At 41.3% G+C, this 27733-nt stretch overlaps 1 protein-coding gene across 6 annotated transcripts in view; it reads left to right on the forward strand.

Annotated features, from left to right (window-relative positions):
• The window catches only part of pard3bb (par-3 family cell polarity regulator beta b), a 200963-nt gene that overhangs the window by 100857 nt on the left and 72373 nt on the right, over positions 1 to 27733 (forward strand). For 4 of the 6 annotated variants that reach the window (XM_056388847.1, XM_056388842.1, XM_056388843.1 and 1 more), the window contains exons 18-22: positions 1321 to 1365; positions 11120 to 11335; positions 14588 to 14810; positions 26240 to 26350; positions 26821 to 27192. In XM_056388847.1, the coding sequence (XP_056244822.1) occupies positions 1321 to 1365; positions 11120 to 11335; positions 14588 to 14810; positions 26240 to 26350; positions 26821 to 27192 (967 nt within the window). The remainder of the gene's footprint in view (positions 1 to 1320; positions 1366 to 11119; positions 11336 to 14587; positions 14811 to 26239; positions 26351 to 26820; positions 27193 to 27733) is intronic. The other 2 variants (XM_056388845.1, XM_056388846.1) reach the window with 1 other exon arrangement.

Below are 27733 nucleotides of genomic sequence, written 5' to 3' on the forward strand. Positions count from 1 at the left end.
TTTGCCTGTTGTGTTTGTGTTAAAATGAGAGAAAAAAAAAAAACTAGAAAGAGAGGCAGAGACAGCATTCTCAGCATTTCATTCGTGGGTCAGTTACATAATTTCATTTTTATTTAATTTGTCCTGATTTCATTTTCCGCCCCAGCCCAATTAATCATTTAACAATAATTTAAGATTGGTTCCAAATTATGAACTCCCTGCCCTGGTTCTCACTGTCCTCCTCTCTCTCTCTCTCCATCTCTGTCTCTTCTTCTCTCTCTCAGCCTTTGTCTTTGTCAGAGTTTGTCACTCAAGTTCGTTCAGTGTGAAGGTGAGCGGAACCACATCAGTTCTGTGGCTCAGTTTTAAGATTACAAAGGTTGTTGGAATTAATCAAAATGGAGTGCGTGTCAGTAATTATTTCAGTCCAAACTTAAATTGCAGCCCTGTTAGTCTACTTGATTGTACCTCTCTGAGAGTCCCTCCCTGGTGATGAGCTTCTGTGTGCGTCACACACGTGGCATCTACAGATCTGCTGATGTAGGCGCATACACATGCACGCTGATCCGCAAACTACTGGGTTGCTGAAGCATTCATGTTGATTCACCGCAGACTCATGCCATCAGACACACACACAGCTAGAATTACACTTCAGGCTTGGTTTTCATTATAAAAGTATTTGCTGTGAGAAGCCATGTTACTGCTTGGTTTTTGTGGTCTGAGTGTGTGTGTGTGAGAGTGTGTATTTGGCTACCAGTCAATGTGTTTCTTGTTGGCTCTGGACTGCTTTGTGGCTTTAGGAAAGAGTGAGGAAAAGCAAAATAAGGACTGGCGGAGACGTAGAAAGTGAAAGGAGGATTAACAAGGAGCAAAGGAGGGAAAGAGGGAGAGAAGAACGCTGCTGGATGGATTGAGAAGATAGAATGGCAAAGAGAGGGAAATAGGATGACTGAAGGAGATGAGGGAGGGTGAATGACAAATGAAGTGGTGGAGAAGGGAGGAAGGGAAATGACTTCAGTAGCAGTGAAGCTGACTGAACATCGCAGAGAAAAAGAGCAGCTACTGCACCATCTTGTAAAATGAGACAGAAAGAATAATAGTCTGATAGAGAATGATGGAGACAGAAGGAGGAGCTGAGACGGAGGGAGGAAGGAGAAGTGCAATTTAAATTTAAAAAAGAAAAAAAGTTTTTTGGGGATGAGAAACACTTTTGCACAGTTGGCAAGTCGAGCACAAAAAATTGGAAAATGTAGACGTCAAGGGAAGGGAGTAATATCTACAGCAATAAAAAAGTGTGTGAGTTCATGTATATATATTAACACTTTTTATGTTTTGTTTCAGTGGCAGATGAGAGCAACATAGGATCCCTGATTGGAAACACTGCTGGTGAGCCAAACTCAGATACTGCCTACACATGCACGATAATCCACATCATAGACGCAGAGAGACACTGAGACACATTCACAAACATTTCACCAAATGCTGTTTAATTTTCAAAAAAAAATAATGGTGTTTTCCAAAGACGGCAAGAAAGAGAGCAAAGGGCAGAGTTTCACGTAGGAGAAAAGTAACAAACTGAACCGACGTGAAAAGCGGGAAGCAAGAAACAGAAAGTGAGAGCAACAGCATTAAACTTGATCTTGTGAAACCTGCAGATGACAATACTTGTCACATGTGCATGTGTTTTTATCTTTAGTCTTTATTTGCAAGGAAGTGCACACTTGGGCTCAATTTCAAGTCAGAATGAAATGCACCATGATGAGCGATGATTTGCCACTACAATAAAACAAGAGAAAAGTGTCAACGAAGAAAGAGTAGATACAATATATGCTGATGCAAATTCATATAAAAGGTTCTCTGTCTTCTTTTACAATTTAAAAAAAGAAAAAAGTTATGCAATCAAAACGACCGTTGCTGTATCTGTCATGTCACCGAGTTCATCACTGTGTTTGAAGCCATGTTTCCCCCATTTTCTCTATCCTCTCTCCAGTCACATGTACGTGCCACTTCACTCTTCCTCTTTCATCCTGCCTCTTCTGCCTCCTATATACACTTGACTCCTTTCTGGCTCTATAGACATTCCTTAATCCTTAACTTGTTCAAAGTGCAGATGAAAGTGAGAATTGCGGAAGGACTGGAGAGAGAGGAGAAGGGCCAGACTGTGGCCACTTCTTACAGATATGCATAGACAAGCTTGCTCATGAGGGTAGGAGAGAGAGAAAGAGACAGAAGAGATAGAACAAGAGAGAACACACTCATCTTAAAGGAAAGCAAGAGCACAGGGGAACAAAGATGACTGATGCTTCAAAACCTTTCACCTTATTAGCCTGCACACACTTCTTTATAAAAGTTTCATGTCGAACTTTTCTTTTTTGCTTTGCCTTGAAGTCTCCCCCATTTCATTTGTAGCTGCTTGAATGTAAGAGCACTCTACCTCATTCCACTGTGTGTGTGTGTGTGTGTGTGTGTGTGTGTCTGTCTTGCTGTCTGCCACTTTATCCCTGTCAATCAGCCCAGCCTTTTTCCACATTCTGCTGTGCCTCAGTTTTATACATGGTGGTATTGACTTTTTAAAGTATATTTTTTGGCTTTTTATGCCTTTATTAGATAGCAATGTAGAGAGAGACTGGGAATGGGGAGGCAGAGAGAGGGGGAATGACATGCAGTAAAGGGCCATCAATGCGGGATTTGAGGCAAGGCTTTGCATGAAGAAGGAAATATAAAACAGAAATACTGTACAACTCTAGTGTCATAGACTCTGGTTATGTATTCCTTTAGGTTTCCAAAACAAAGCTTTAATGTCAGCAAACTGAATCTTAACATCTGTTTATGTTTTTGTCAGCTTTTATTAGCGATGTCAAAACGTACGGGGCCCTTCTCGCTGTCAGAAGATTTGTAAAACGGAAAGATCTTGAATAACGATGAATTGGCTTCAGGTGTAAAATGAAATCAGCCTCATTGTCAGTGACTTTCCTTTGTGTTCCAGGACCTGCAGAGCACATTGTTTCCCACTGACAGAGCTCAGTGAATGACATGAAGCAAGCTCGGGGAATAGGGCTTGTAATTTAGGTTGAAGAGCGTGACAAAGTTATGGGGCTCGGCTGGATGAACGTGTTAGGGAGACATGGGGGATTAAATGCCTAGATTGTCTCTATAGCCTTGATATGGAGGAGTATGGGGTAAATTTGGTTAATGGCCGCATTTTCTCCTGCTTGCTCTGCTTTATTGTGCTGCACTGTAGACTATAGCTTGTTTTTAAAACACCGTCTGTATCTAGAACATATGCTGCAGAACAAAAACAGAAATATTGGACTAAGACAAACAACATGGCACTGTCAGTGAATTATACTGTGTGGTTTTATTTACTGTTGCAGTGTCTGTTAGCAGTGAATCTAAACTGACCTGGAATGACTTGACCTGGTGATGGTTGTGTAATATATGAAAATTACAAAGTGAGAGCAAAATTTTTTTTTTTTTAATCATCCGAAATCTAACCACAGTTTTCACCCTCTGTAGTTCTAGCTGTGTTTTCCACAGTAACATGCCGGTCGAATGTCCAGCAAAGCCTTCAAGTGCTCCTGTCTTTTCCCCTGCGAAAGACAGACAACATGACTTTATATACACTACACTAAAGCCTGTTTACACATACCGTGTACCTGTCGCTTGTGAACGTGTCTCCTGTTTTACAATGCCATATAGCCCGGAGAGTTGTTAAATAGAGTGTGTGCCTGGCAACCATGGTCGTTTTTTTTTTGCAAACCCACTTTCCTTTGCTCTAATGTATTTTTTATAAGTGAAATGCTTCCAACAACCGTGCGCTGGGACGTCAGACAGCTGCATGGACTTTGTTGAGTGACAGAGAGAGGGGAGTGTGGGGTTGGGTCCTGGGAAGTGAGCAGTTTTAAAGACAATGACTTCTGGGAATGCTGTTTTCACTTACAGCAGTGGTCTTTCCCTCCACACCCAGAGAAACCACCGGGCACACGCACGCACACACACACACACACACACACACACACACACACACACACAAAACTCTTACCGTTATGGTAATGTTATGGTAATGGAAAGACTCCATCATCTTGTGGAAAATGTGAACCTTGGAAGATGTCATATTATATTATAATTTTGCAGAATCTGAGATGCAAAGTGATGGAAATAGGAGACCATATTACAAAGTGTGTGTGTGTATACGTGTGTGGAAACCTTCCCCTGAAAGTGAGCGTGTGAGTGAGAAACTTAAGTGTGTTTTTGTGACTAAATACTTTTCCCATGTGTGGAGGCTGCAGTTGAGCAAATTCTGTAATTCCCTTCAGTAAATTTTAAACAGTACTTATTTTTAATATACATAGAAAAGTCCCCAATTCATCATTCTAATGTTATAAATACTGATGGAGAAACTGTAAACACTACTTGACGGAGTGTGTTTGTGTGTCTTTGTGGTCAGACGTGCCTCATGGTTTCTGTGGTGAGGAGCCCAAGCATTCCAATAATACATTTGATTTATTAGCAGGAAGAGGAAAGATGAAATGCAGTGATGGACAAATTATATCATTCAATGATATCATTTAAGACACTGTCAGAATATAAAGTTCGCTATACAGATGTGAACAGTGTCATGGTGAAAGAAAGAAAGTAAAACCAGCATATATCAGTCTATCTTGCGTGGAGTGATTCTCTCCTCAGACCGCTTTAAATAGGACAGTGCAGTCAAACTCACACTCACTCACAAATACTGCTGACAGGACATAAAATGAACGGTTGCAGCTGTGTTTCTTTCACCGTGTTTTCCTTTGGTGATGGGGACAGCCTGGAGCTCTGTGTCTGTGTCTGTGTCTGTGTGTGTGTGTGTGCGTGTGTGTGTGTGTGTGTGTGTGTGTGTGTGTGTGTGTGTGTGTGTGTGTGTGTGTGTGTGTCTTCGAATCGGTGTAGGAGAGATGTTTCCTTATGAAAATAAATGGTGAGCAATGAACATCCACAGGAATGATGAAAAGCTTGTCAGAGAAAAGTGTGTGTAGGGAGTATGTGCGCATGTGTACTAACGTCTTCAGTCATGCACTTGGGTTTCTTTAATGTGTGTGAGAGAGTTTAATAGTCGCACAAGTCCCAGCACAGATGCTTCTTAAAGATGTGATGACTGGCATTCTGTGGAGTTATTCTCATCCTATGCTTGTGAGGACACACTGCTATACATAAACACATCCAAGTAAAAAAAAAAAAACTCAATCACCAAAATGCCTGTCCACTTTTGTTATAGTTGTATGTCTTTGTATTATCACCAGCTCTCCCCCTCTCTCTCTCTCTGTCTCTCTTTCACTCTGTCTCTCTGTCTCTCTTTCACTCTCACCCACTCTCTTTCTTGCCAACGCCATTCAGGCTTAGAGACTGACAAACAGACAGAGGAGCTTAGAACGAACAGCATCTCTCTGAAAATGTCTGTGTGTGTGTCTGTGTGTCAGGGGGCCAGTGTGATGCTGAGGGAGACTGGTGCAGTCCATTGTCTGAATCTCTCCCTAGTGGAACTTTGACTTTGACAACAGTCGCACACTGACAAGCTCTGCCAAAACTGGATCTCTCTATATCCCCTTCTGTCTCCTTCTCGCTGTGATTGTCTCTTTATTTCTCTCTTCATCTCTCTCACTCTCTCTCTCTCAGTTTTTTTTTTTTCTGGGATATTTTTTTTATTCAGTTTTTCATTGTTTCCCTGTCTCACTGGCTCTTACAGACTTTGCTGTGGAATTAACCTGAATGCCACCTTGTTAGGCTGATGTGGATTGATGGATTAATTTGTCACAAGGAGAGCAGCGCGTCTTTGTGTGTGGATGTGTGCGAACTCTACTCAGTGCCACCACACATTAGCACTTTACAGTCATTCTTAGACACAGAATTTAAACAGCTGAACTAAGCACTCACCGCTTCTCCGTCATTTTTACCCGTCATACTTTACGTTTTGTTGTAGTGAAGGTATCTGGCTCCAGCCTCTCTGTTTAGCACACACTGACATTTCATGGTGTGTGTGTGTGTGTGTGTACTCTCGGCTGCCTCTCTGTATATTGAATGGCCTTTGACCCCTCTCCATCTCCCCCAGTAAGCCAATAAAGGTGAGCAGTAATCAGGAGATGGTCAGAGCCGTCGTTTCTTACTGGTGCAGCCATTCATCTCTATCAAGCTTCACACACTGATCACTGACATTTGTTGTACTGTACATTGTCTGATAGCTGAGAGAGAGAAACATGAGGGGATGGAGGCCATTTGTTTCTGTCCTGAACCAATCAGTTGCTTTCCCTGTGATGGATTCATTTCGGAAGAGTTTTGTGGGCCTGTTGAAGAGTGTATGTTCTTGCTTGTATACATGAGAGATACTGCGTCTTCCTCTCAGAGGGACTGCATGCAGCTTTTCTCTGCTGTAAGAAGAATCAATAACTAATGTGAAATTTCTGCAACTGCCCAAAAAATAATACTATTAAACTTTTTCTTCTTTTTTTTTCCAGCACCATTTTTTAGTGACATATTTGTGTAAGGAAGGACTGAAGTAATCACTGTTAAGAAACACATTTGAAAAGTAGAATATCAGGGATCCTCAGCTTGCAATCAAAACAGAAAGACACTCCCATGTGTTTAAGGTGAGGCGACAATATTGACCGTGGGGTCATTACGCCTTATTTCATTTTCTGAATCTGTGTTCACTGGCTAAATAACCTGGGGCGAATGCAAGAGGCATTGACAAAATGATCAATTGTAGTTAGTGTGATGGTTATGGCCGTTTTCTCAGCTTCGCGTGTCAGCTCAGGTGTTAGAGAATGAGAAACATTACTATCATTAGAGGGACTTTCAAGTTCTGTCCAATTATTAGAGGTTTTTGTCTCTGTTTAGTTACACTTTTGTTAGAACCTTGACAAATCAGGACTTCCCACTGCTCAGACAAAGGGTAAGTAAGTTCAGAGTTTCATTCTTTAATTTGACATTAAAGATATTGAAATGACGCACTGGCTCCTGTTGGGAAACAGCCGTGTTACCTTTGGGTTACAGCGCAATTTCTGTGGAAAGCAATTCACCATGTTACATTTGCATCGTTTATTTCTTAGTATTTCTTTTTAAATTGTGGCTGTCCAACGCTGCAGCATCTGCATCAAGCTCGAAGGGAACCAGTAAATGCTGATCTGAGACATGAGATTGAGGATGATGTCACATGTTTTTTTATTGTTTATGACGCCCATTCAATTAATATGAAGCCCTGAGGGATAATAAAACCGCTTTTCATCCTCTGGGAGATTGACCCTCACAACACTCACATATATGATATACAAGAAACTGTTGTTTCCGGGAACAACCTAAGATATTTCGCAACAGATACACACATGCACGCTGACACATACTCTTTGTGCATTGTGCGCACGCCTACCTCTTAAAAATGTTCGCAGGTTGAGGAAATTTAATCACGCAGTTTTAAAGATCCATGTGACTGCATTTAGGATGGATTATTCATGTAATACATCGTGTAATATATAAATTATTCTGTATATGTCTTGTTAAACATTGCCTGAGTGCATAAATAGAATGCTTTCATAATGCCATAGCGGCTGGGTTGGGTAGTGACGTACTTTGGCTGTGATGTGCCGTTTTTCTTCAACTCTAGGCTGAAACACAGGGGGACCTCCACTGATGGGACAGTGATAGAAGTTGAATATTCTCTTTACTAAAAAAAAAACAGTTTTTTGGGTGTGTATTAATGCAAAAATAGAATGCAGAAATTGAGTCGCATCTTTTTATTGGTGCTGTTGTTGAGTCTGCTGGCTTTGTTGCTGCAGCCTGCTGCTAAGCCACTGCTCGGTGTAATTTTGACTTTGAAAGTAGCCTATTGCCTTCCTGCCAAGAAAATAGCCTTGGGATAGCTCGGCGTTCTCTGTCTTTGTGTTTTGTTTTTAATTTTTAATTTCTTCTCTCCTACTCTGTCTCTTGTTGTCACTCCTATCCTCTGTCGTTCATTCCCAAGCTTGTTCTCTTTGTCTCTCTTTCTGTAGCATCCTTTCACAATGTCGGTTTTCCTCTGCCAACCCCCCACTTTCCTATCCTTTCCCTCAAACCACTTTGTTACTCTTGTCTTGCTCGTCATCCCTTCTCTGTCACTCCCTCCCTCCCTCTCTTTCTCTCTCTCTCTCTCTCTCTCTCTCTCTCTCTCTCTCTCTCTCTCTCTCTCTTTAAAAGCAGCTTAATTCTATCATCTTACAGTTGGACAGCAGTAATTACATTTGTGACACAAATCCTGCTACTCGCAGCAAAATACTATGTGTGTGTGAGAGACCAAGTGTGTGTTTGTGTGTATGTTTCAGTATATGGAAGCATGCTCATCACCCAGTGTTTGTGTGTGTGTGTGTGGGTGCGTTTGTGTGTGTGTGTGTGTGTGTGTGTGTGTTCCCTGATAACCACACTAAGCTATTTTTAACACAGTTTATATCATCCTACAATCCAAGCGTCTGCAATCAGACAAGTTTGGACTCAGAGGTCACCGGCTCTATTAGACTGCATTCGCCCTCAAACTTTGTAGATTCCCCAGAGAATCAACCCTGACCCTGCCACCTTGCATTGAGTTTAAATGAAGAACTCACACATGGTTCACATAGACTGTATTGATCTAGAGAAAGCAGTAGCGGCAAGTAAACACCGATGTGTCCAAATCAAGGCATAAGTATGCTGGATTGTAACTGAAAATGAAAATGGTCAGATGCTGTTTTAACTTTGATTGTGCTTGTGTTTTGTTTGTTGTTGGCAAGTGCATACATGTTGGCTTGAAGAGTTTCAGGACACTGATTGGAGTGTGAATAAAAGGAATAATACATCAAAAATCCTGGACAACTCATGTTGAGTTTAATCATGCCTTTGGTGGCCTTGGTTCAGATGTTATTGGCAGCTCTAATCCACGATCCTTCGAGATTTCAAACAGTGTATTACCTATTGAAATGGGCATATGTAACCTTTTATTTTTTTTAAATATTACACTCCACTCTTTGTCCTAAAAATGAAAATGTGTTTTTGTATACATGTCTCTTTAAAAACTTTAATATATTTTCTAAGATTGAAGCCTGATGTTCACTTCAGACCAGCAGCACGGGGTACACAGTCTTATTAAGCGTCTGGAAGCTATAAACTTCGTTATCAATTGTTATAACACATGCAGATTCTTCTGTACAGGTGAACTACATGTTAACAATTTAACTGTAGTACCCTGTGGTGCATATGGAAATGCTGAGCAGATCCTGTTGACCTTGATTTTTGATCAAGATTGCTCGATGAAAGATCTGAGTGACTCTTTGCAAAGACAATCGCACATTTGGAAAGACCAGTGGTGCGAATACCAGAGGCGATGGTCTGCAGAGATCTGGTCAGTCATGTGCTAACATATCATAACAAATATAACTTGACTTTGTTTCAAGGTCATTCTTCACAGTGAATTACAAGGGCCATAGCTGCCTATCCTTATGGGTTCCATGACTATTAGTCTAAAACATCCACCATTGTGTAAATAGTGTCACGTAATCTAAAAATGAAGTTATTTTGTATAAACCCTTGTGCAGTTTGGAAATAACATTTCATCTATTGTGTGTAATAAATCAAAGTTTGTGATACACAAGAAAACTTTGTGTTATCATCACATCATGCAGATGCGTATCTGTCTTGACGAATCGAAAAATCCTCAGCATCAATCCAGGGTTGATTCAATATAGATTAATCACATAGCACTTGTATGAGGTTTGCTGCTTCAGTATACATCTGAATGCCATGTGGACCATCTTTATGGATGGGAGTTATGGCCCTTGTCCATCTTCTCTCCCAGCAGGCGACTTAAATTATGTATGTGCATACATTCTAGGTGTGTTATTACTCTTTAGGTGCGCGCGTGCGTGCGTGCGTGTGTGTATTTGGTTAATGGTTGTTTAAATAGATGTGGAAGTCACATCAGTCCTCTCATCTCTTTTGCTCTGAGACACTGACACCGGACACACACACACACACTCACACACACACACACACACACACAGAGCGGTCATGTGTGTATAGGGAATCATTAGCTAAAGTGATGCAGGTTTAGCCATCATGAATCACAGTGGCATCATATCGACAAGCCACAGCCAGCAAGGAATCCAAAATGTGTGTGTGTGTGTGTATGTGTGTAAGGATTAGCAGTATTTTGAGCTGGCAGCACGCCCGGCCTTCCACCCCTCCTATCATTTTTCTCTGTCTTCCTCTCCGCCACCGTGGAATTCCATGGAGGAAACTTAATTTGCTCTCTCCCTGTCGTCGTTCCTCCTATCCCTTTTCTCCACATCTTGCCTGCCATCAGTGTCCTCCCTGTTTTAGGTGACACACCAAATTGGAAGCACACGTTACCCTCTTTCCCTCCTTTGGTTTACAATCAGCGGTCCTCGTTAGTGGTGGGGACATCACAATGAGCCCCGAGGCTGAACTTGGTCCAACTTAAGCAGGAAGCATGGCATTGGCTTTCGCTGAGTTTCAGCAGCTGGATAGCAACAATTGTTAGGCACTCTGCTTAATGCAGAACATGCAGCCATGTCTTGCTTCTTCTTTTTTTTTTTACCACTTGGAAACTATATACACAGGAAATTATGAAGCTTCACAACCTATCTTCACAATATCTCTGATCTCTCCCTTGAATACTTCTTCCATTGTTCTGTCTTCTTATACATCCCTCTCCTCTCCATCATCCTTTCTGCTGCATCCCTCCCTCCCTCAGTAATATCTCTCACAGCATACTTGAGATGATCGATGGAGAACCAGTAACAGTGAAACAGACTTCCCATCCATCATAAACTCAACAACAGCATAGTTAACTGCATCACTGTATTTTTTTCCTTGGCTCTGCTCTCCCGAGTTCTGCCATGTCGCGGTCATTCTGGCTCCCAGTCTGCGTCTCCACAGGCTTTTCTAACCCAATCAGAGCAAAGTACAGCAGGCATGAACCTATTTGATGGGGTCATCAGACTCTGAAAGATATGGCCATGTCCTACCATGTACAAACTTTTCAGGTTTTTTGTTTTTACTGAAGCAGTATTTCTGATGCAACACATATAATACGTACATACGTTCATATCTGCCTTTTCTGTGTCTCCGTCTACCACCTCAGCTCCATCAGGTCCTGTCGAACTCGGCCCTACCCTCGGCCTGAAGAAGTCCAGTTCGCTGGAGAGTCTCCAGACGGCCATGTCAGAGGTCAGCAGGAAAAACGAACTCCTCCCATTCCACCGTCCTCGTCCAAATATGGTCAGGGGAAGAGGCTGCAACGAGAGCTTCAGGGCAGCTATTGATAAATCCTATGACGGGCCACCTGAAGACGATGATGGTAAGAGAGATGAAAGGGGTGTTAAGTTGGGGGGCATGTGTGTATGAATGTGTGCTCTTTTGGTGCTTATATCTGCAGACATTTGGACACAAAACAGATAATATACTAAATATTGCATATTAAAGTCAACATTTAATGACCCTGAATCTTTCCAACACGTTGCACTTCTTGCACCTTTATCAGTGATGTCACAGCAGTTAAAAAAAGAAAGAAGGAAAGAAATATCCAGAAATGCTTTGAAATCGCTGATTGAGGAATGTTTACTATGACGGGATAATCCTACAGGATGTTCGTGCATGTCACTTGCTGTTTTCCGTCCTTCCTTCCGTATGTCACCATTTCCCCAATAACATGGCTTACGTCTTAGACAAGGGCTTTGCGATAAGCACATCAAATCATCAACACATATGAAGCAATGCAGTAGCATTTCATCGCAGTATGTGATTCAGTGCTGCGTTGGGCTTTCGCTTTAAATATTTATCCAGGAGCTAAATGGTAGCTGCTTGGTTTGTTTCACTGGAGAGGGGATTGGGGGGGGGGGGGGGGGGGGGGGGGGGGGGGGGGGGGGGGGCAGTGCGGTTCAATTCCCAGCTGTATTATTAGCAGCAAACTCTTATCAGTCACCAGCAGAGTAATGAGTTGGGCTGTTTCAGATCACTACTCTCACACAGGATAGGACTAATAGGGCATGTCAACACCACACACAAGCGGTGGCCACATCTGTCACCATCTTTCTAAATGTTCAACACTTTGAGAGCTGCTGTTAATTGACAGATAACAGCGCCCTACAGCACGCACTGAAGATCTATCTCTCTCTTTTTCTCTCTGTCTCTTTCTGTGTCTCTCTTTCTCTACATTTGTTTATTTTTCCACTTAAAATTATATCCTCACTTCCATGTCAGATATAAATGTTTATTGATTACCATCTGACAGTTGTTGAGAGGTGGATTAGCTGTTTTACTTACGGACCACTGGTGATTAGGAGGGAGAACATTGCAGAACATTTTAGTTCACAAGTAATGTTTAATCTGGGTTCATGTGTAGATGATACATTTTGTGGGATCCTGAGTGAATCAGGATCATGCCACAGTGCTTCAGAGTTTCCAGTAAATTCAGTTGTCAAGCTGACCGCTCAACAGAGGCTTTGAGTCACTGGCTTTGATGTCTTAAGTCAGCTGGGATGGAGTCAAGCGGTGAATAGTTGTTTCTGCCTTTCTCTTTCTGTCTTTCCTGACATGTTGTGTTACCTTACTTCTGTTTCATTTTCCGCTTTCTTTTTCTTTTCTTTGTTCTCTGTTTCTTATGTCACCTTCTTCACATACACCATCCCTACAAGTGTTTGGGAGCAGTCTCACACAGAGCACATTCTTATTATGGTGGTTTGTGGTGAGTTCTGTCGCATGAACTAAAACACAGATGACTTTAGCAGAGTATAACCTACTGTGTTCCAAGAGAAGAGAAGAGAAGAGAAGATGCACTGTGTTTCTTCATGCTTTAGTTTTCTATGAGAAAGGAAATAGCCCGCTGATTAGCTTCATATGATGTGAAGTGACGGTGATACGTTTCTAATATTGGCTCACTTCACTGACATGCTTTTAAGCAAATCACACATTATCATTGCTATCGCAATCATCGCTATCATTGTCATACTTTCCTGTAATATTTTTTCATGCTACGGTAGTGACAGGCCGCTGTTACTCACAACCAGTTACAACCCATTCAGTCCTGATTATTATATGTAGGTCAGAACAAACTGCGGTCTGTGGGCATTTTGTGATTTAGATGTAGGGTTTTCCTGACTTCGCTGTTCAGATTTTATGAACAAATCTAAGAGAGGAAATAAAACATTTGTAACTGAGGCTCATTCTGTGTGTGTTGTGTTAAAACCCTCTCAGAAAATACACATACACAGTTCGAACAGACGTTCTATAGAGATCACAGCTGTGGCCGCTGTGGTCATGTTCAGTTTTTAACTCCTCATGAGGAGGCTAAGGCCTTGGTTACACTGGCTTGCAGACTAATACACAGACAGCTGCTGCTCAACATGGAGTACGCATTCCATAGAGGTGAGGGTGGCGGCAGAAAACTTCACACAGCCTCTCTTCAAACTCAGCGTCCATTTTGTTTTCCAGCTCATGTACAGTTGGTACCCCTCGTAGCGTAGTGGCTGCACGGGCATCCGCACAAGAGCCCTGCATACACCCTACATCACGCAGACCCTAGAGGACAACAGAGGACAATAACATTGGCGTAACAATGACCGATACAAGCATGAGCCTGTGGATCTTCAGGCAGAAATACACACATACACAAACACACACACATAATTATATTTCCATCCTGTTGGAAGACAGTCTTTGTAATTAAGGGTGAAGTGAAGATCCACACAAAGTTAAATCTCAATTGAAGTAACTAATTTGGTTTGGTTATCTTATAAAATCTGACAAGTGATCCGTGTGTGTGTGTGTGTGTGTGTGTGTGTGTGTGTGTGTGTGAGATCATTGTTATTCAAGGCCAGAGCTTCAGCCTGTTGAAGAAGTAATGAGGCATCACAGTTTACGCCTTGAACATTTTTGCTTTCTTATTTCTAAGAGTTAATTAATTCACTGTAAAGTTAATGGATCTGCTGTGGAGATGGGGCATCGTGTGCCTGTGTGTATGTGGACTTTTTGGATGGTACCTGATTAGTTTGAGTCTCTGGTTTTATTGATTTAAACAAATTGCAGAAGTGGACACAATCCATTATAGTTCTTTTCTTTCACTACTGCTGTTATTGGAGATGCACTGATTGCAATTTTCTTTCTAAGAACTATAATTGACAGCTATACAAACATTTTCTAACTTTTCTTTAATGGACAATTAAGTTGTATGTTCATAAAAAATAACATTGACTTTTAACTATGAAACAAATAGATGAAGTCATGCACAGGTGAGATAAACAGTGTGGCACTAGTTTGCCCCCTTTGCCTTTGCTAGCTTCTTGAAATGTTCAACAGGGTGATGGTGTTTTTAAGTTTCTGATTAAGTTTGTTGTTACAAATGTTTTCATTTTTGTTCCTCCGTGGCTTACTTTGACCTTACAGGTATTACAAATTGCAAGCTTTGTGTCTTTTTTACTCACAGTGAAGAACTTCCTTTCTGATGGCATAAATTTGATAAATCTAAGATTGATCAGCTGGTCACGGATCATAACCGATCATACTGAAAACCAACCTTCTCCAACTTCTGTTCTTCTTCTTTCATTCCCTCTAGATGATGGTTCGGAGCCGAGTTCAGGCCGTGACACCCCTGCAAGTAGTTCATCCCGCCAGGGAGTGGGGGATCAGATAGAGGAGAAAGGCAAAAAAGACAAGAAAAAGAAAGCGAAAACAAAGAAGAAAGAAAAGAACAAGGGGAAAGGAAAAGAGAAAAAGAAAACAGAGGAGCCTGAAGAGACAGAGAAGAAGAGCAAGAAAATAGGATTTGGCCTTCTGAGGTGAGTGACTGTGTATATGAGACAGAGATAGAAAGATTTTTAAACATGTATTCATAGTCATATGCCTTTGGGTGATTAATTGTATGTAAACTGTATGTGTGTGCGTGTATTTGACGAACGACCAATACAGAGCCTAAACTACCTTGCAAAGTGACATCTGTTAAATGTGATGTCTTACAGTCTTGGTGTGTTTACGAGTCATTTTGTAAGAAAGCAGCTATAAAGATAATGTTTTCTTGGTGTCATATGAATCCACTAGTCTTTTTAACTGTACGTTTTCACATTTTCAATCTGATTATCACACCAATAATGCATTTGCTGTAAAATTAACATATGTGTCTTAGTTCACTTGATGTTGTCAGTATAATAACAACAGTAACACATTTTCAGACTGATCATTAACAGGTTAACTTACTGGTTAGATGACCCGTCCTTAACCCCTCTTTGTATCACTGCATGTCATCCAGACATATATATGGATTTTTTTGGGCACATAAACCAGCACGTTCTCTGCACACCTCATGCATTCATGACAAAAATAACCCTTAAACATGAAGGCTGAGGTCTTTTTTGTCACTCATGAAACACTATCCCATGCTCATAGGCACACACAGACCACTGTTAGAGTGGTGCCCTAATTTCCTTAAGAGGTCCTGAAAATTATCAGAACTATTTCATGTGATTTACTTTAACACGATATCTTCCAATGTGAATGGGGCATAAGTATGCACACACTGAACAATTTGTACCTTCTACCATAATACCTACCTTATATCGTGTTTTTTTTATGACTGTGGTTGTTTTTTAAATGGGATTTCACATGACCATTACATAGATGCAGATCTTAACAAAAACACTCGCATGCAATTTGAGCTACAAAATAAAGCCACAGTCTTTCGAAAATACACTTACTAAAGCGGTCTGTCTGAACCAGAACCCAAGAAAAACACTTTCAGATTTCAAAGTCACATTTTATCACAGTGATTATATCTCACAATTGCAAGTTATTTAAAGTGAAATATTAGGCAATTAGACTAATATGCACTAATGTTACCTAATTGACCAGGTTCAGTGCTCTCTCTTTGAAAGTGTCAACCTTTTACTTCCTGTGTAAACGGCTCTTTGTATGCAATTATGTTGACTCAGTTTTATGCTGATACTGAGTTGAGATTGATAGGTAGAGCTATGTAATGTGTACTGTGTAGAGTACAGTATGCTCCTTTTTCGTCACCCACTTATACCCATCATCACACAAAATGCAACCTTGAGTTGTATGGAAAAAACAAAATAGACAAAAATATCAGTGGTAGTTTCATTCAGTATTTGAAACACAATTTTTGGCTTTATAATGCAGTTCTTCAAGTCTCAAAGGAAAGATAGACCTTGAAATATGGAAGAAAGTCCCTGGGAGTTCAAACTTGATGAAAGGTCAGTTCACCCATAAAAACCTCCATGGACATCGCCAGCAATATTTTTCACTGAAAATAGTTTTTTTTTTTTCCATTGAAGAGATTTTTCTACCAGTGGCAAAAAAAGTAACTTTCCACTGCAAGGTCTGAGGTTTATTCTGGGTTTTTTTTCTAAATGTGACTATCGTAAAGACACTTTGCTGTCCAGCTTTTCCAGTTTAATTTTGCAACACCACAAATAAAATGCTATTCACCTCCGTGTCATTGCATCGGCAGCAGACATCGTAGCAGCAGACGTCATGAGACAAGAGCAAGAAAACTAAAATTGTCTGCATGGCAACAGCACTAAATCATAAAACATATGTTGTGGATGAATTGACCTTGTAAGTCAATCTAATCAGGGCATAAATTCTGATACTAATTAGTTTGCATATTTAAAAATAAATGAAGGTTAGAAAAATACATTTCTTAGTATAAAATATATATTTCCTTAACACTTTTGCATTTGTAAGATTAATATTATCAGTTATTGTTCTGGTATCTGCCAAAGCAAACCGATAAATATTGCTTATTGTTATCTGCCCTTAAATTCAATATCCATTCATTTGTATTTTTTATTATTCATGTAATAAGTAAAAGTCTTAACCATCCAAAAAAGATGGAAAATATTTATTAATTGATTTATTTAGTTTTAGCAGAGAAGCCTCCTCACTCTGCTGGCAATCAAACACAATCATAGTTTTTACTTTTTTGGTGTGGGATGTCGACTCAGTCGTGCCCTTTGTAGTCTCCTGTTCATTTTCTAACCCGCAATCACTCAACACACTGTTCTATGGCGTTAGCGTGGAGCGATGTGCAAACTATGTATTACTAGTGGATTCTCCAGTTTAATCAAACCAAGCCTTCCTTCAATGCTCTTATCTCTCCATCCATCCTTTCATCTAACCACCCATTCCCCCCTCACTTCTTTCCTTAAGTGCCTTAAGAAACCATATAATACACCCAAGGATATATTTAGACCTGTCCTCTACACCCCATCTCTCATCACCTTAAGAGGGTCTTGATTAGAGCCCAGTGATAATCTCAACCTTTTCTCTCCTTCCACTCTTTCTAGTGATAGTTCTGTACACCCCCCCCCCCCCCCCCCCCCCCCCAATCTTTGCATCATTTCGATTTTTCCTCTCTGTCTGCTCACCCCACCTCGAGCTCCCTATCTGCATTTGATTGCATGTAATGGTGGTAGACTGAGAAGGCAAATTGGTGCTATTCAGTACAGTTCAATCTAAGCCGAACTGCTGATTTGTCACATTCATCTATGGCCAACTCTGATTGGCCTTATGGTCTGGAGGAGAGGGCAGTACGGGATAGTCCAACTTTCTCCAAACACCTCTGGTTTTACAGTAGCAAATGTGAATGTTTATCATCTGTTGCTTCACACATTGGACACATTGGTTATGTCTCCATCGATGCACCAGCTGCGAAGACAAATATAGGTCATATTGCTGTAATGTTCCCATTGTAAATTCCTCTGTTACAGAGGAAACTCTCTCCACTGGTTTTCCCAATTTAAACTGTAATTGCCAAAAAGGCTGGATTACAATTTAGTTCTTCACTTTAATGAAGAGAGAGCGTAGAGGTTTAGAAAATTTTAATGTAATTATTGTAATGTTTCATTTACACTGTTAACCCAGATATTAGAGTCAAGACTATATTTGTTGTAAATGCCCTTTAAAGTGGACAGCTGGCTCTGACGTCTGAACTGCTGCCACCTGCCAATCAGATATGCCAATCATCTGTGTGTGCGTGTGTGTGTGTGTGTGTGTGTGTGTGTGTGTGCGTGTGTGTGTGTGCATGTGTGTGTGTGTGTGTGTGTGTATGTGTGTGTGTGTGTATGTGTGCATGTGTGTGAGAGCACATGGTGGAAGCCATCTTACCATTATGAATATTCATGTGGTGATTGGTCACACAGTCAGATGGTTGACATGTAGTTGGCATGTGGTTGCTGTGAATCTTTCTCAGACACTGTGTGTGTGTGTGTGTGTGTGTGTGTGTGTGTGTGTGTGTGTATTCTCTCCAAATTGACTGCAGTTGTGTGACCCTCTCTGATCTTGCTCAAACAGTGATGTTTGATATTCAAATAAATCTGGCAACCCTCTGCCTCTAAACATTCATATTACACACACACACAAACACGCATGCACACACACACATGTATATATACATACCTACAACCACAGCTAAATGGTCCACAAACATAATTACCATGGGTTTGAGAGTATGGTTCTCTAGCTGTTCTGTCATCTGTGTGTGTGTGTGTGTGTGTGTGTGGTGTGTGTGTGTGTGTTTGTGCGCGTATGTGTAGGTGTATGTGTGTGTATGACTGGCTGTGAAAAATATGGTAATCTATTAGGTGAGATTGGGAGAGGACAGAGTCTACCAGAACCGGAGAGGGACAGACGCTGTTGTTGCCAGTGCGTTTATGTGAATGTCGCTGTGTGTTGTAAAGTATGCGTACATGCTGTTCATTTTCAGATTTAAAGTGGTGTGAATTTATGAGAATGTATGATAATGAATGCATGGTTGCCTGCCTGGTTGTAATCATGCACTGCTGTACTCACCTCCATCTAGCCCCATGTTGCTCTGTTTGGTGTGTGTGTGTGTGTGCGTGTGTGTAAATGTACGCATGCTTTTGTATACGTGTCCATGTGCATATTTATTTGTGCTGATGGACAGCTGAATAATCGACTTTCATGAGAAAATTTCCTTGAGAAGTTATGTTTACCCTAGAAAACCTCATAGAGCAAGATAAAAGGAGAATTCAGCCACAAACCAAAAACTGTAGCAGTAAAAAAAAAAGGTTGGGCAGCACAAAAACTTGAGGTTACAATTAGAACACCATCCTCCTCTTTGAGCATTAAGTCTGTTACCTTCCTCTACCTCTTATTAGTGCCACGGGTGCTCAGCTCCGAGGCACTCCTCTACAGCTATTCTAGCTGTAGAGGAGTGCCTCGGGACACTCCTCTTAATCTTCTGTTTCGGGTTTATTATTCTTCCGCCAAATTTCGGCGCGTAACTCGTCCCGCAGCTTTGAGAAAACCCCGGTAATATATACATCAAAACGTGCGTCTTGATCCCGAAAGGGGTGCTATGACTTTTGGTGTTAAAATTCCAATTTTTCCCAAAGTTATTCCCAAAAAACTGGCAATAAATAATGCATTAGAAATGCATTGGAATTTTCTTTAGAAACCCACCTTTTTTCTACAAAATTGCACCTTTTTTCTGAGTCACCCAGCTCTCTCATACCTGCACGTAGAAATGTGATTCAAACTATAAAACGGAGGAAAACTTCTGCTCTCTCAAAAAGACAGGAACTGTTTTTACATAACATGTAAACTTTTCAAACTGTGAGCACTCAAAGGAGGAGTGCAAATCACTTTTTCTTCAAAGTTAAAGTAAAAAATAACCTTTATTTTTATTTTGAACTCGAGCTCGCGGCCAAACCATAAAAAGGAGACAAATAATTCTTTCTGAAAATGTAGACATAGTTGTTGGGATTCATAAAATGTAACTTTGACAGGCAGGGTCTGCACAAAATTTAAACGGGGGTGCCGAGTCCGGCAGCAATACCTGTCTCACTCTCATTGACACCTAATGTAATCGTCTTTTTTTTTCAAAATAATCTCACTCTGTCTTCGCACTGAGCTTACTCACTCATTTTAAGGAATATCTGAATAAAATAGAGACTGTAGAAACTTCTGGCTTCAGTGTCTGGCACGGTCTTTTCGGTTTATGAAAAGAAGTAACGGTTTTCTCATAATTTGCAGTTGTTTGAAGCCATGTAGAAGCCAAATTCTGGGCAGATTTTCACATTGCCTTGGCAACGGCAGCTCCTGACCTGTGTGCGTGCGTGCGTGCGTGCGCGCGCCTAGCAACCAGATAACCAACTCTCCAAGCTCTGCTAGCTTTACATTAGCCGCATGTTAGGTCTTAAATTACATTTAGTTAGGTCTTAAATATGTAAGTCCATTTACTGCTTCCTTCGTTGCTTTTTTTTTTGTTTTGTTAAAAGAGTGAATGAAGTTGTGACGGTCTCCGCTGAGACAGAGGAGAGGAGAAGCTACTAGCCCTCTCTCGCTGTCACTTCTAGTCGCGTTGCTCTCCTCCCCAGTAATGTTAAATTTAGCACAGAAAAAAACATAATAGTGGTAATTTAAATAGCGGTTCATGGGATTTATTAACCCTCAGGGGTCCCTCTGTCCTTTTTTGGACATTTTCTTCACTTTTCTTTTTTGATTTGCTGATCATTTTGGCTGTGTTACAGCTGAAGGTATGGATTTCTGCAAGAAAGTGTATTTTTTGACATATTATTAAAATCTAATGTCAGTTACTGTTACACGTCTATTATACACTGGTAACACATTTTGTACCCTCTGGGGTTCCTCGCGTCCAAAAAAGGACACACAAAGAAAATGCTATAAAATCATCATATATCAATATTTTTTTTCTGCTTTTTTTGCATAAATCTCTTAAACCACTTCAGTTCTGCTCAAACCTACCAAATGTTTATTAGTTTTCAGGATTTTAACCCTTTAAATGCCAGTTTGAAGACATGTTGCCTCTTGTTTTATCAAAAAAAACAACACAGAATATGAGATATTTCCCACATAATACATGATGGAGGGATGTGACATTGTTTTATATCAGAGTCTTTTATATCAAGACATTTCTCAAAAGCAGAATATGATCAGGGTGACTTTTGAACACTGGAAATAAATCATGTACTCATCCCGGCAGTAGCCCCCGTGGCACTCAAAATTTCCCTGGAATTTTCTAGTTGATGCCTATAATTATACTCCTCCCCATATTTTCCCCTTCTTTTCCCTCTTCCTCTCTCTGCTCTTTCCAGCTGGTCATAATACAGCACCTCTGTTAGACTTTAAGTGCTCCATCATTGGGACTATTAGCCCATCTCGACGGTGGGGCCCATTAGGACTGACTACCTCCATTGTGGGGTCTGTTATGGTTGAGCTCCATGCTAGGCCTATTAGCCTGAGTCTGTTCATACTGTATGCCTGTGTGTGTTTGAATGCGTGCGCATGGCGCATAGATGAAAGGGTTGATGGCAGAAAATGGACTCACTTTGTTGCTGCCGTCCCTATCATTTGCAGGAGACTTTCTGATTGGCTGAGCTTTCCATTAAATCAAAATCATCTGCAAATAGTACGAGAGTGTTTCGGGGTTGTTAAAGTCGGCTCAGATGGAAAATGTGTATGCGGGGGTGTGTCTGGATTAAGCAGTGCAGGTTACAGTTAGAGAGAGGCATTTGTGATTTTTCTGAATATTTTCTTTCTCAAGCAGAATGAGTCTAAATAAAAGTTTTGTTCAAGTCTAAAGCGCCAACAAAATCAGATGTGTATGCTTTATTTTTTTTTATTTTCTATAAAAATATATTCAGGCAGACAGCATTACTACCTTCATGATGGAAACAGTATTTAACATTATGTAAAAATGTGGAGGAGGTCACAAAATTAAAATACCACATTCTTATAAGTGGCCTATGGCTTAGATTTTAGAGCTCTTTTACCCTAGCATACCACTCTGATAAGTCGAGTCAAACAACAGGGTCCGGTGTGGGTAAAGCCAACGCAAAATTTGTTCGTGGAGGCTGTTTCAAGTTCTTTGTGCGGTAAAAAAACATGTCGTCTGACCAGACATTGCTTGTCATTGTTTCATAATTAGAGAGCACATGCTTGAAAGGGGGGACGGACCCACCAGCTGCCAATCACACATCATGACAGGAAGTCATTGGTGTGTCACTGACTGTTGTCATGCCTGCCACTCATCTGTGTGTGTGTGTGTGTGTCCATGCCTGTAATTGTGTTCTTCCCTACACAGTGTCTGTCTGCTTATGTATATTTGTGTGTGTGTGTGTGCGTGCGTGTGTGTGCGTGCGTGTGCTCGTTATCGCAGCACACGCAAAGGGAGGCGTGTCTAAGGAGTGGCGGAGGGAGGGAGTGAGAGAAGAGCGGAAGAATAGAGAGAATAGGTGAAGTGAGAGTCACAGATGTTTGCACTCGTTTTTCTACTCACCTCACGGACCATTCAGAAGCACAAGTGTGGAACAGCCCCCTGCTCACTGTGCATCATTCCAAACAGCAAGTCTGTGTGGATGCGTGTGGGTTTGTAGTTCTTTATTGTCAGAACCAATTTTAGTATTAGACCCATAATGTTTTACCAGATAATATCATGCTGGTCAGTGTCAGGTCAGGACAGGTGTAACTTATATTTTTGGTTAAGATTAGGTGTGATGTTAAACGTTGGCTAATCAGCAAAACATCCAAAAGCGTAATTGGGCCAAAACACAAACAAACAAACAAACGAAAAGTCTTAAAGCAGAGTCTTTAGCAAACTAAGCTAGAAGCTAAACCCAAAAGTGACACAGCAGTCAGTCCTCCTTGCCGTCTGCAGCCACGGCATATGCAGTAAAGTTTCTGAAAGATTTGGAGTATGGACAGTGTTGACAGTGATGGAGCGTTCGACTGTAGCTGCTGCTGGTTGCTCTGTTTAATGGAGCTGATATTTGAAAATATATTCAAGGTGATTAGCTGGGAACAGAGTGAGGCAAGTTTAATCATCCTCTAATGTAGTCTTATGAGGTCTTGTATTTTAATCAGTAAAAAATTACGTGCATGTATTGTGTACGACATGTTGTTTATTTAAAACTGCTTGATAGCTTAACAAAACTTTTTCCCCTTTGTGAGACGTCAGATTCAAAAAGGTTGAATGTTGTTTTTTGATTTTTTTCCTACCTTACCCAACACAGATGGAAGTTTTAAGAAACCTGTGCATGTATTTGTAATAATTAGATCTTTCTCACATGCAAATGAGTGAGCCATACACTATCCATACCGATTGTGGTGTTAGGTCATGAATATTCACGAGTCATCATTCTGTTCCCACTGATGACAGAACAAGACGTAATGTATTCATCTAAACTGGCTGCTTATCAGCTGTTCTGACTGATATTCCTTGTGAAACGATGCTCAGATGATAATGTCAAAACTGTAAAACCTGCTCTGGACGTTGTGCCTGTGCGTGCGTGTGAATATAAAGTTATAGTTTTGAAGTTCACTTCTTCCATTTCACACGTGCCTTTCTACTTCACACATTTAAGTAGTAGTAGTTTAGTGTCATCATCTCGGATGAGTATTGTCTCAGACACCCTCTGTGCTCAAACTGACAGCAATGGCAGGAGAAAGGACTTGTCTCTTTTTTGGTCTTTATTTGGCCTTTATTTTCCCCGCCATGCTGTGATGTCTCAAGTATGTTGCCTTCTGTTTCAATTTTTTTCCTCCCACACTTGCGAAAGGCCACATGGACACACAAAAACATGCGCCTCGTTTAATCATTGCACAGCATATGACAAAACTGAGTACACTCCTGTATGTCAGTATATCACTAAAATGTTGTTGTTGTTGTTGAGTAAAACGTGACCAGTTTGTGTGTGTGTGTGTGTGTGTGTGTGTGTGTGTGTGTGAGTGTGTGTGTGTGTGTGAGTGTGTGTGTGTGTGTGTGTGTGTGTGTGTGTGTGTGTGTGTTTGTGTGTGTGTGTGTGTATTCATGCATGTGGCTTCCCAGGATAGCCCAATAATAACAATATCAAGAGGGTTTGGAGAGAGACAGCAGGCCTAATGAAGCTGTAGGTGTCATATCTCCTGCTCTGCCTCTATATATAGGTAAATCTTCCATAGTTACAGATGGTTCCTTGCTTGTTGTAATCAGTCTTCAATGTGAGGCAAGAGAGGACACGGGGATGACAGCATGGAAGACAGGAGAGGAAGGGATGGTGGGGAGGTTAAGTGCAGTGAGAAAAGTGTTTGATAGCTAGGGGAAAGGAGCAAAACGTCAGACGAGACGGCGAGATGAAGGGGTGAAGGCAAGGTGAGCTATGGATAGAGAGAAATGAGGGTAATGAGAGAAAAGAGAGAGTGTGATGAGGTAAAACGGGAGAAAAGGGTAAGAAGGAATAGAGGTGAAAGAGGGGTAAGTGAAGGTAAGGGAGGGAGTTGAAGGGAAGGGTAAGCCTCTAACACCGTAGGTAGCAGTAATTAGAGGAAGGTTTGTCCCCTGTGAGACAGATACACATGCACGCTGTTAATGCACACACGCGGTTGTAGCCTTTCATTGCCCATTGAGTTCTGCTCTATAGGAGGTAAATAGGCTTCTTTAGCAGTCCACATTAAAAATTTCAGTGAAACTTAATAGCTCAGCATGTATACATACTACATCATAATTTCAAAACGACACCAATGCACAGGCATGCACATGCTGAAACATCATAACAGTCACACGCAAAAATCACACACTTTCAAATGACCATGAATGCTGTTTTAAATAATGCAGGTATATTGATACTTTGAGAATGCAAAAGCAGCAGTGAGGAGCGGAACTGTAGACAAAAGGATATAACATCAATAAATCCGCGAGATAAATAAAACATTAGATGCGTTATAAGGTCACAGTTTGCAGGTTGGAGATATTAAATATTTAGCAGGTTTGACTGTCTCAATTAACCATATCCTTGTCACTGCATAGCTGCTGGGGTTTTTCTGGGGTGTCGTCCATCTCAAAGAGGAAAGAACGACAAGAGGAGACTGTGAGGCGAGGGGAAAGAGCAGCAATTAAGTTGTGAGAGTTTTTCAATTTGAATGTGACTTTGCAATAGCATTTACCGCAGGGCAGAGCTAGTAAGCCCGCGTTTATGGCAATGGCATACATCTTCGGTGATCCAATCACAAGCGGATAGCTCTAAGTGAATCTGTTCACACCTGGCATTAGAGGGTGTCTCCACACGCATCTCACTCGAGTGACCACTTGTGATCGGATCTCACTTCCTCGCTCTATATGCAAATAAACAGGAACATCGTTTCTGTCTGAAAAGACCAAATGCGGTGTTGTTTTTAATCAGTTCAACTATGACAGATGTGTCCGTTGTCAGTGTGTTTAAGAGAGAGAGAGAGAGAGGGAGTGAGGCAAGGAGCAACTGAGCAAATAACTGCATTGCGCTGTGCACAGCAGTGAAATAAGATGTTAACTATCGGAAATAGTTAAAAAAAATAAAATAAAATTGAAAATCAGTAGGTGGCAGTCAATGTTGATATTGTGTCAGGCCACCACAAATAAATAAAAGTATGGGAAATGCTGTGAAGACTATTTTCTGTACGTTATGGAAATGTGGCAGGACTGATCAGACTGTGACAGAGGGCGTCAGTTGAGTAGCTGCTCCTTCACTGTGGCTCACGACACATTTGCGTCCACACTGCTAAAAGAATGTGGCACAGACCAGCTCCGAATGCGGTCTGAGTGATCGGATCTCAACTACATCCTCGGTGCTTCTAGGTGCATTCACCGCTGAACTTAGAGCTTGACCACTTGTGATTGGCTGACCCAAGACGCATGTTAATGCGGGGTGTTGTCTAGTAGCAGTAGCTGAAGAGTTGTGTTTAGTTATGGCAGCTGCTTACCATAAATGGTATCCGCTACCACCAGTTTTAAAAGGCACCAACCAGCTGGAAGTGGTATCGATCAGTGTCTTGCTGTTTTTAAGTTGCAGCAAGAAGTTTAGTTTGGTTTACCTTTGATTTATCTCTCTGTGTGTTTCTTGTTATATTTACTCGCATGTGTCTGTGAGAGAGAGAGGGGAGAGAAGCTGAGATGATTCATACCGACTCTATTGGTCTTGACACTGAGTCACTGCTGCACCAGAAGCTCTCAGACTAAATAACACTGTGTGACTGTCTGCGTTCATATCACTGTGCTTGCATGTGCATGGTTTACAAAGTCCCTGTTTGTTGTAAGAAGAGTGTTAATGTGGTGTTTGTTCCTCACCCCGTCCCACAGTCCCACATTCTATTGAAGACTTTTGAACTCTCCATACAGAGTTGTTATAATATGATGTTTTTTCTCTCCTTTTCTCTCCCTTTGTCCGTGTGTCTTTTGTCTCTCTTTCTCTCTGTCCAGATTTGGAAAGAAGAAAGAGGAGAAGAAGGAGGCGAAAGCAGCTCTGCAGCGCCAGAAGTCAGAGATTCTGAGTGATCATGAGCTTGAGAGGATGAAAGAGGAGAGGGAAAGGTGGGGAGATGAGATGATGATGATATTTTTGCTCAGACTCAGATTGTGTACATATTCAGAGTAAGTTTTTGTGTCTTTTGTCATTGAGGAAAATTCTGTGACCATATTTTTCTTCTCCTTGATCACAGATGATTGTTCACTCATTATACTCATTGAACCCACTGAAATAACTTCATTAACACCTCTGCCATTTCTTTCCTTGTAATGCATTTTGTTATTTCCATTCTCTCCCTCTATCCCTATGTACTCCATGCTTGTCATTCGCAAGCTCTTGACTCATGGTGCCTTAGTGATTTTTATCTTTTGTAGCCCTTGTCCTCTCTCAGTCCCCTCTGACGCAATCACACATGCATAAACATGCAAAAGCAAACATAATATATACTTATGTGGTTGGTTAATATTTGCTTCAGTTCTTGCCTCTTTCTCCCATATTTGTAAAAGTCTTAACTAGCTCTCCATCTGTCTCTCAGAATCGAGGCAGGGCATCCTGAGCTACGAGAGCACCGGTCCAGAGACCAGCAAGGTGGAGGTGGCGGGTCTGCATATCCAGATGTTGAGGATGATGACACAGACCCCAACTACGCCCGAATACAATCCTTCAGGGACCGAGATGTGGGTCCAGTGCCGCAGCTACCGTCTCAGTCACCTCCCTACAGCACAATTCAACACACCCATGCTCACACCGCTTCCCCCCAAAGCCTGACTACCTTCCCAGGGCATGGAAATCATGTCAACAACCCTGGAGCCATCCCTGATGATGACCACATTGATAGGCTGTATGCGAAGGTGAATAAACCAAGGGGAACCGGAGCTACATCTCCTCCTGCTTCCGCCAATGATAGGTAAGACACCGTGAGCACCTCTGGATATACTGTACTTCTAAAAGTTTGGTAAAAAGCTGTGTTGGTTCAGGTGTTTGACACGGTGGCACAATGTGTATGATTTTATCATTCTATAATTCTTAAATTTAACTCTAGTATATACTCTTCTGATAAACTTAGGCGCCCTCCTGAAGAACTGAGTGCCCTTTCAGGTTCAGTAACAAAGGCACTGTGTGGGCTCATCTACCACAAGGGCAGGTGTAGAGGTAAACTACGCTGCCAGCCAGGTGTCAGGGTTAGAGCTGACAAATATCCCTCCACTGTTCCTCTTTTTCAATCCACTTTCTTTTTCCCGTTCATCCTCAGTTTTACAGTGTAATATTGTCTTGCTGATGCATCATATTTATCTTTACCTCTTTCTCCTGCTCCTGTCTAAATCAATGTTTTTCTGACACAGGCCACTTTGTGTTTGCTTGTTAGATCGCAAAAGAGTGAAAGAGACAGACAGACAGAAAGAAAAGATTCAATTGTTTGTGCTTGCTTTGGGCTTCAGTATGATAGC

The sequence above is a fragment of the Seriola aureovittata genome, chromosome 11 (genome assembly GCF_021018895.1).
Source record: "Seriola aureovittata isolate HTS-2021-v1 ecotype China chromosome 11, ASM2101889v1, whole genome shotgun sequence".
Taxonomy (NCBI): Eukaryota; Metazoa; Chordata; class Actinopteri; order Carangiformes; family Carangidae; genus Seriola; species Seriola aureovittata.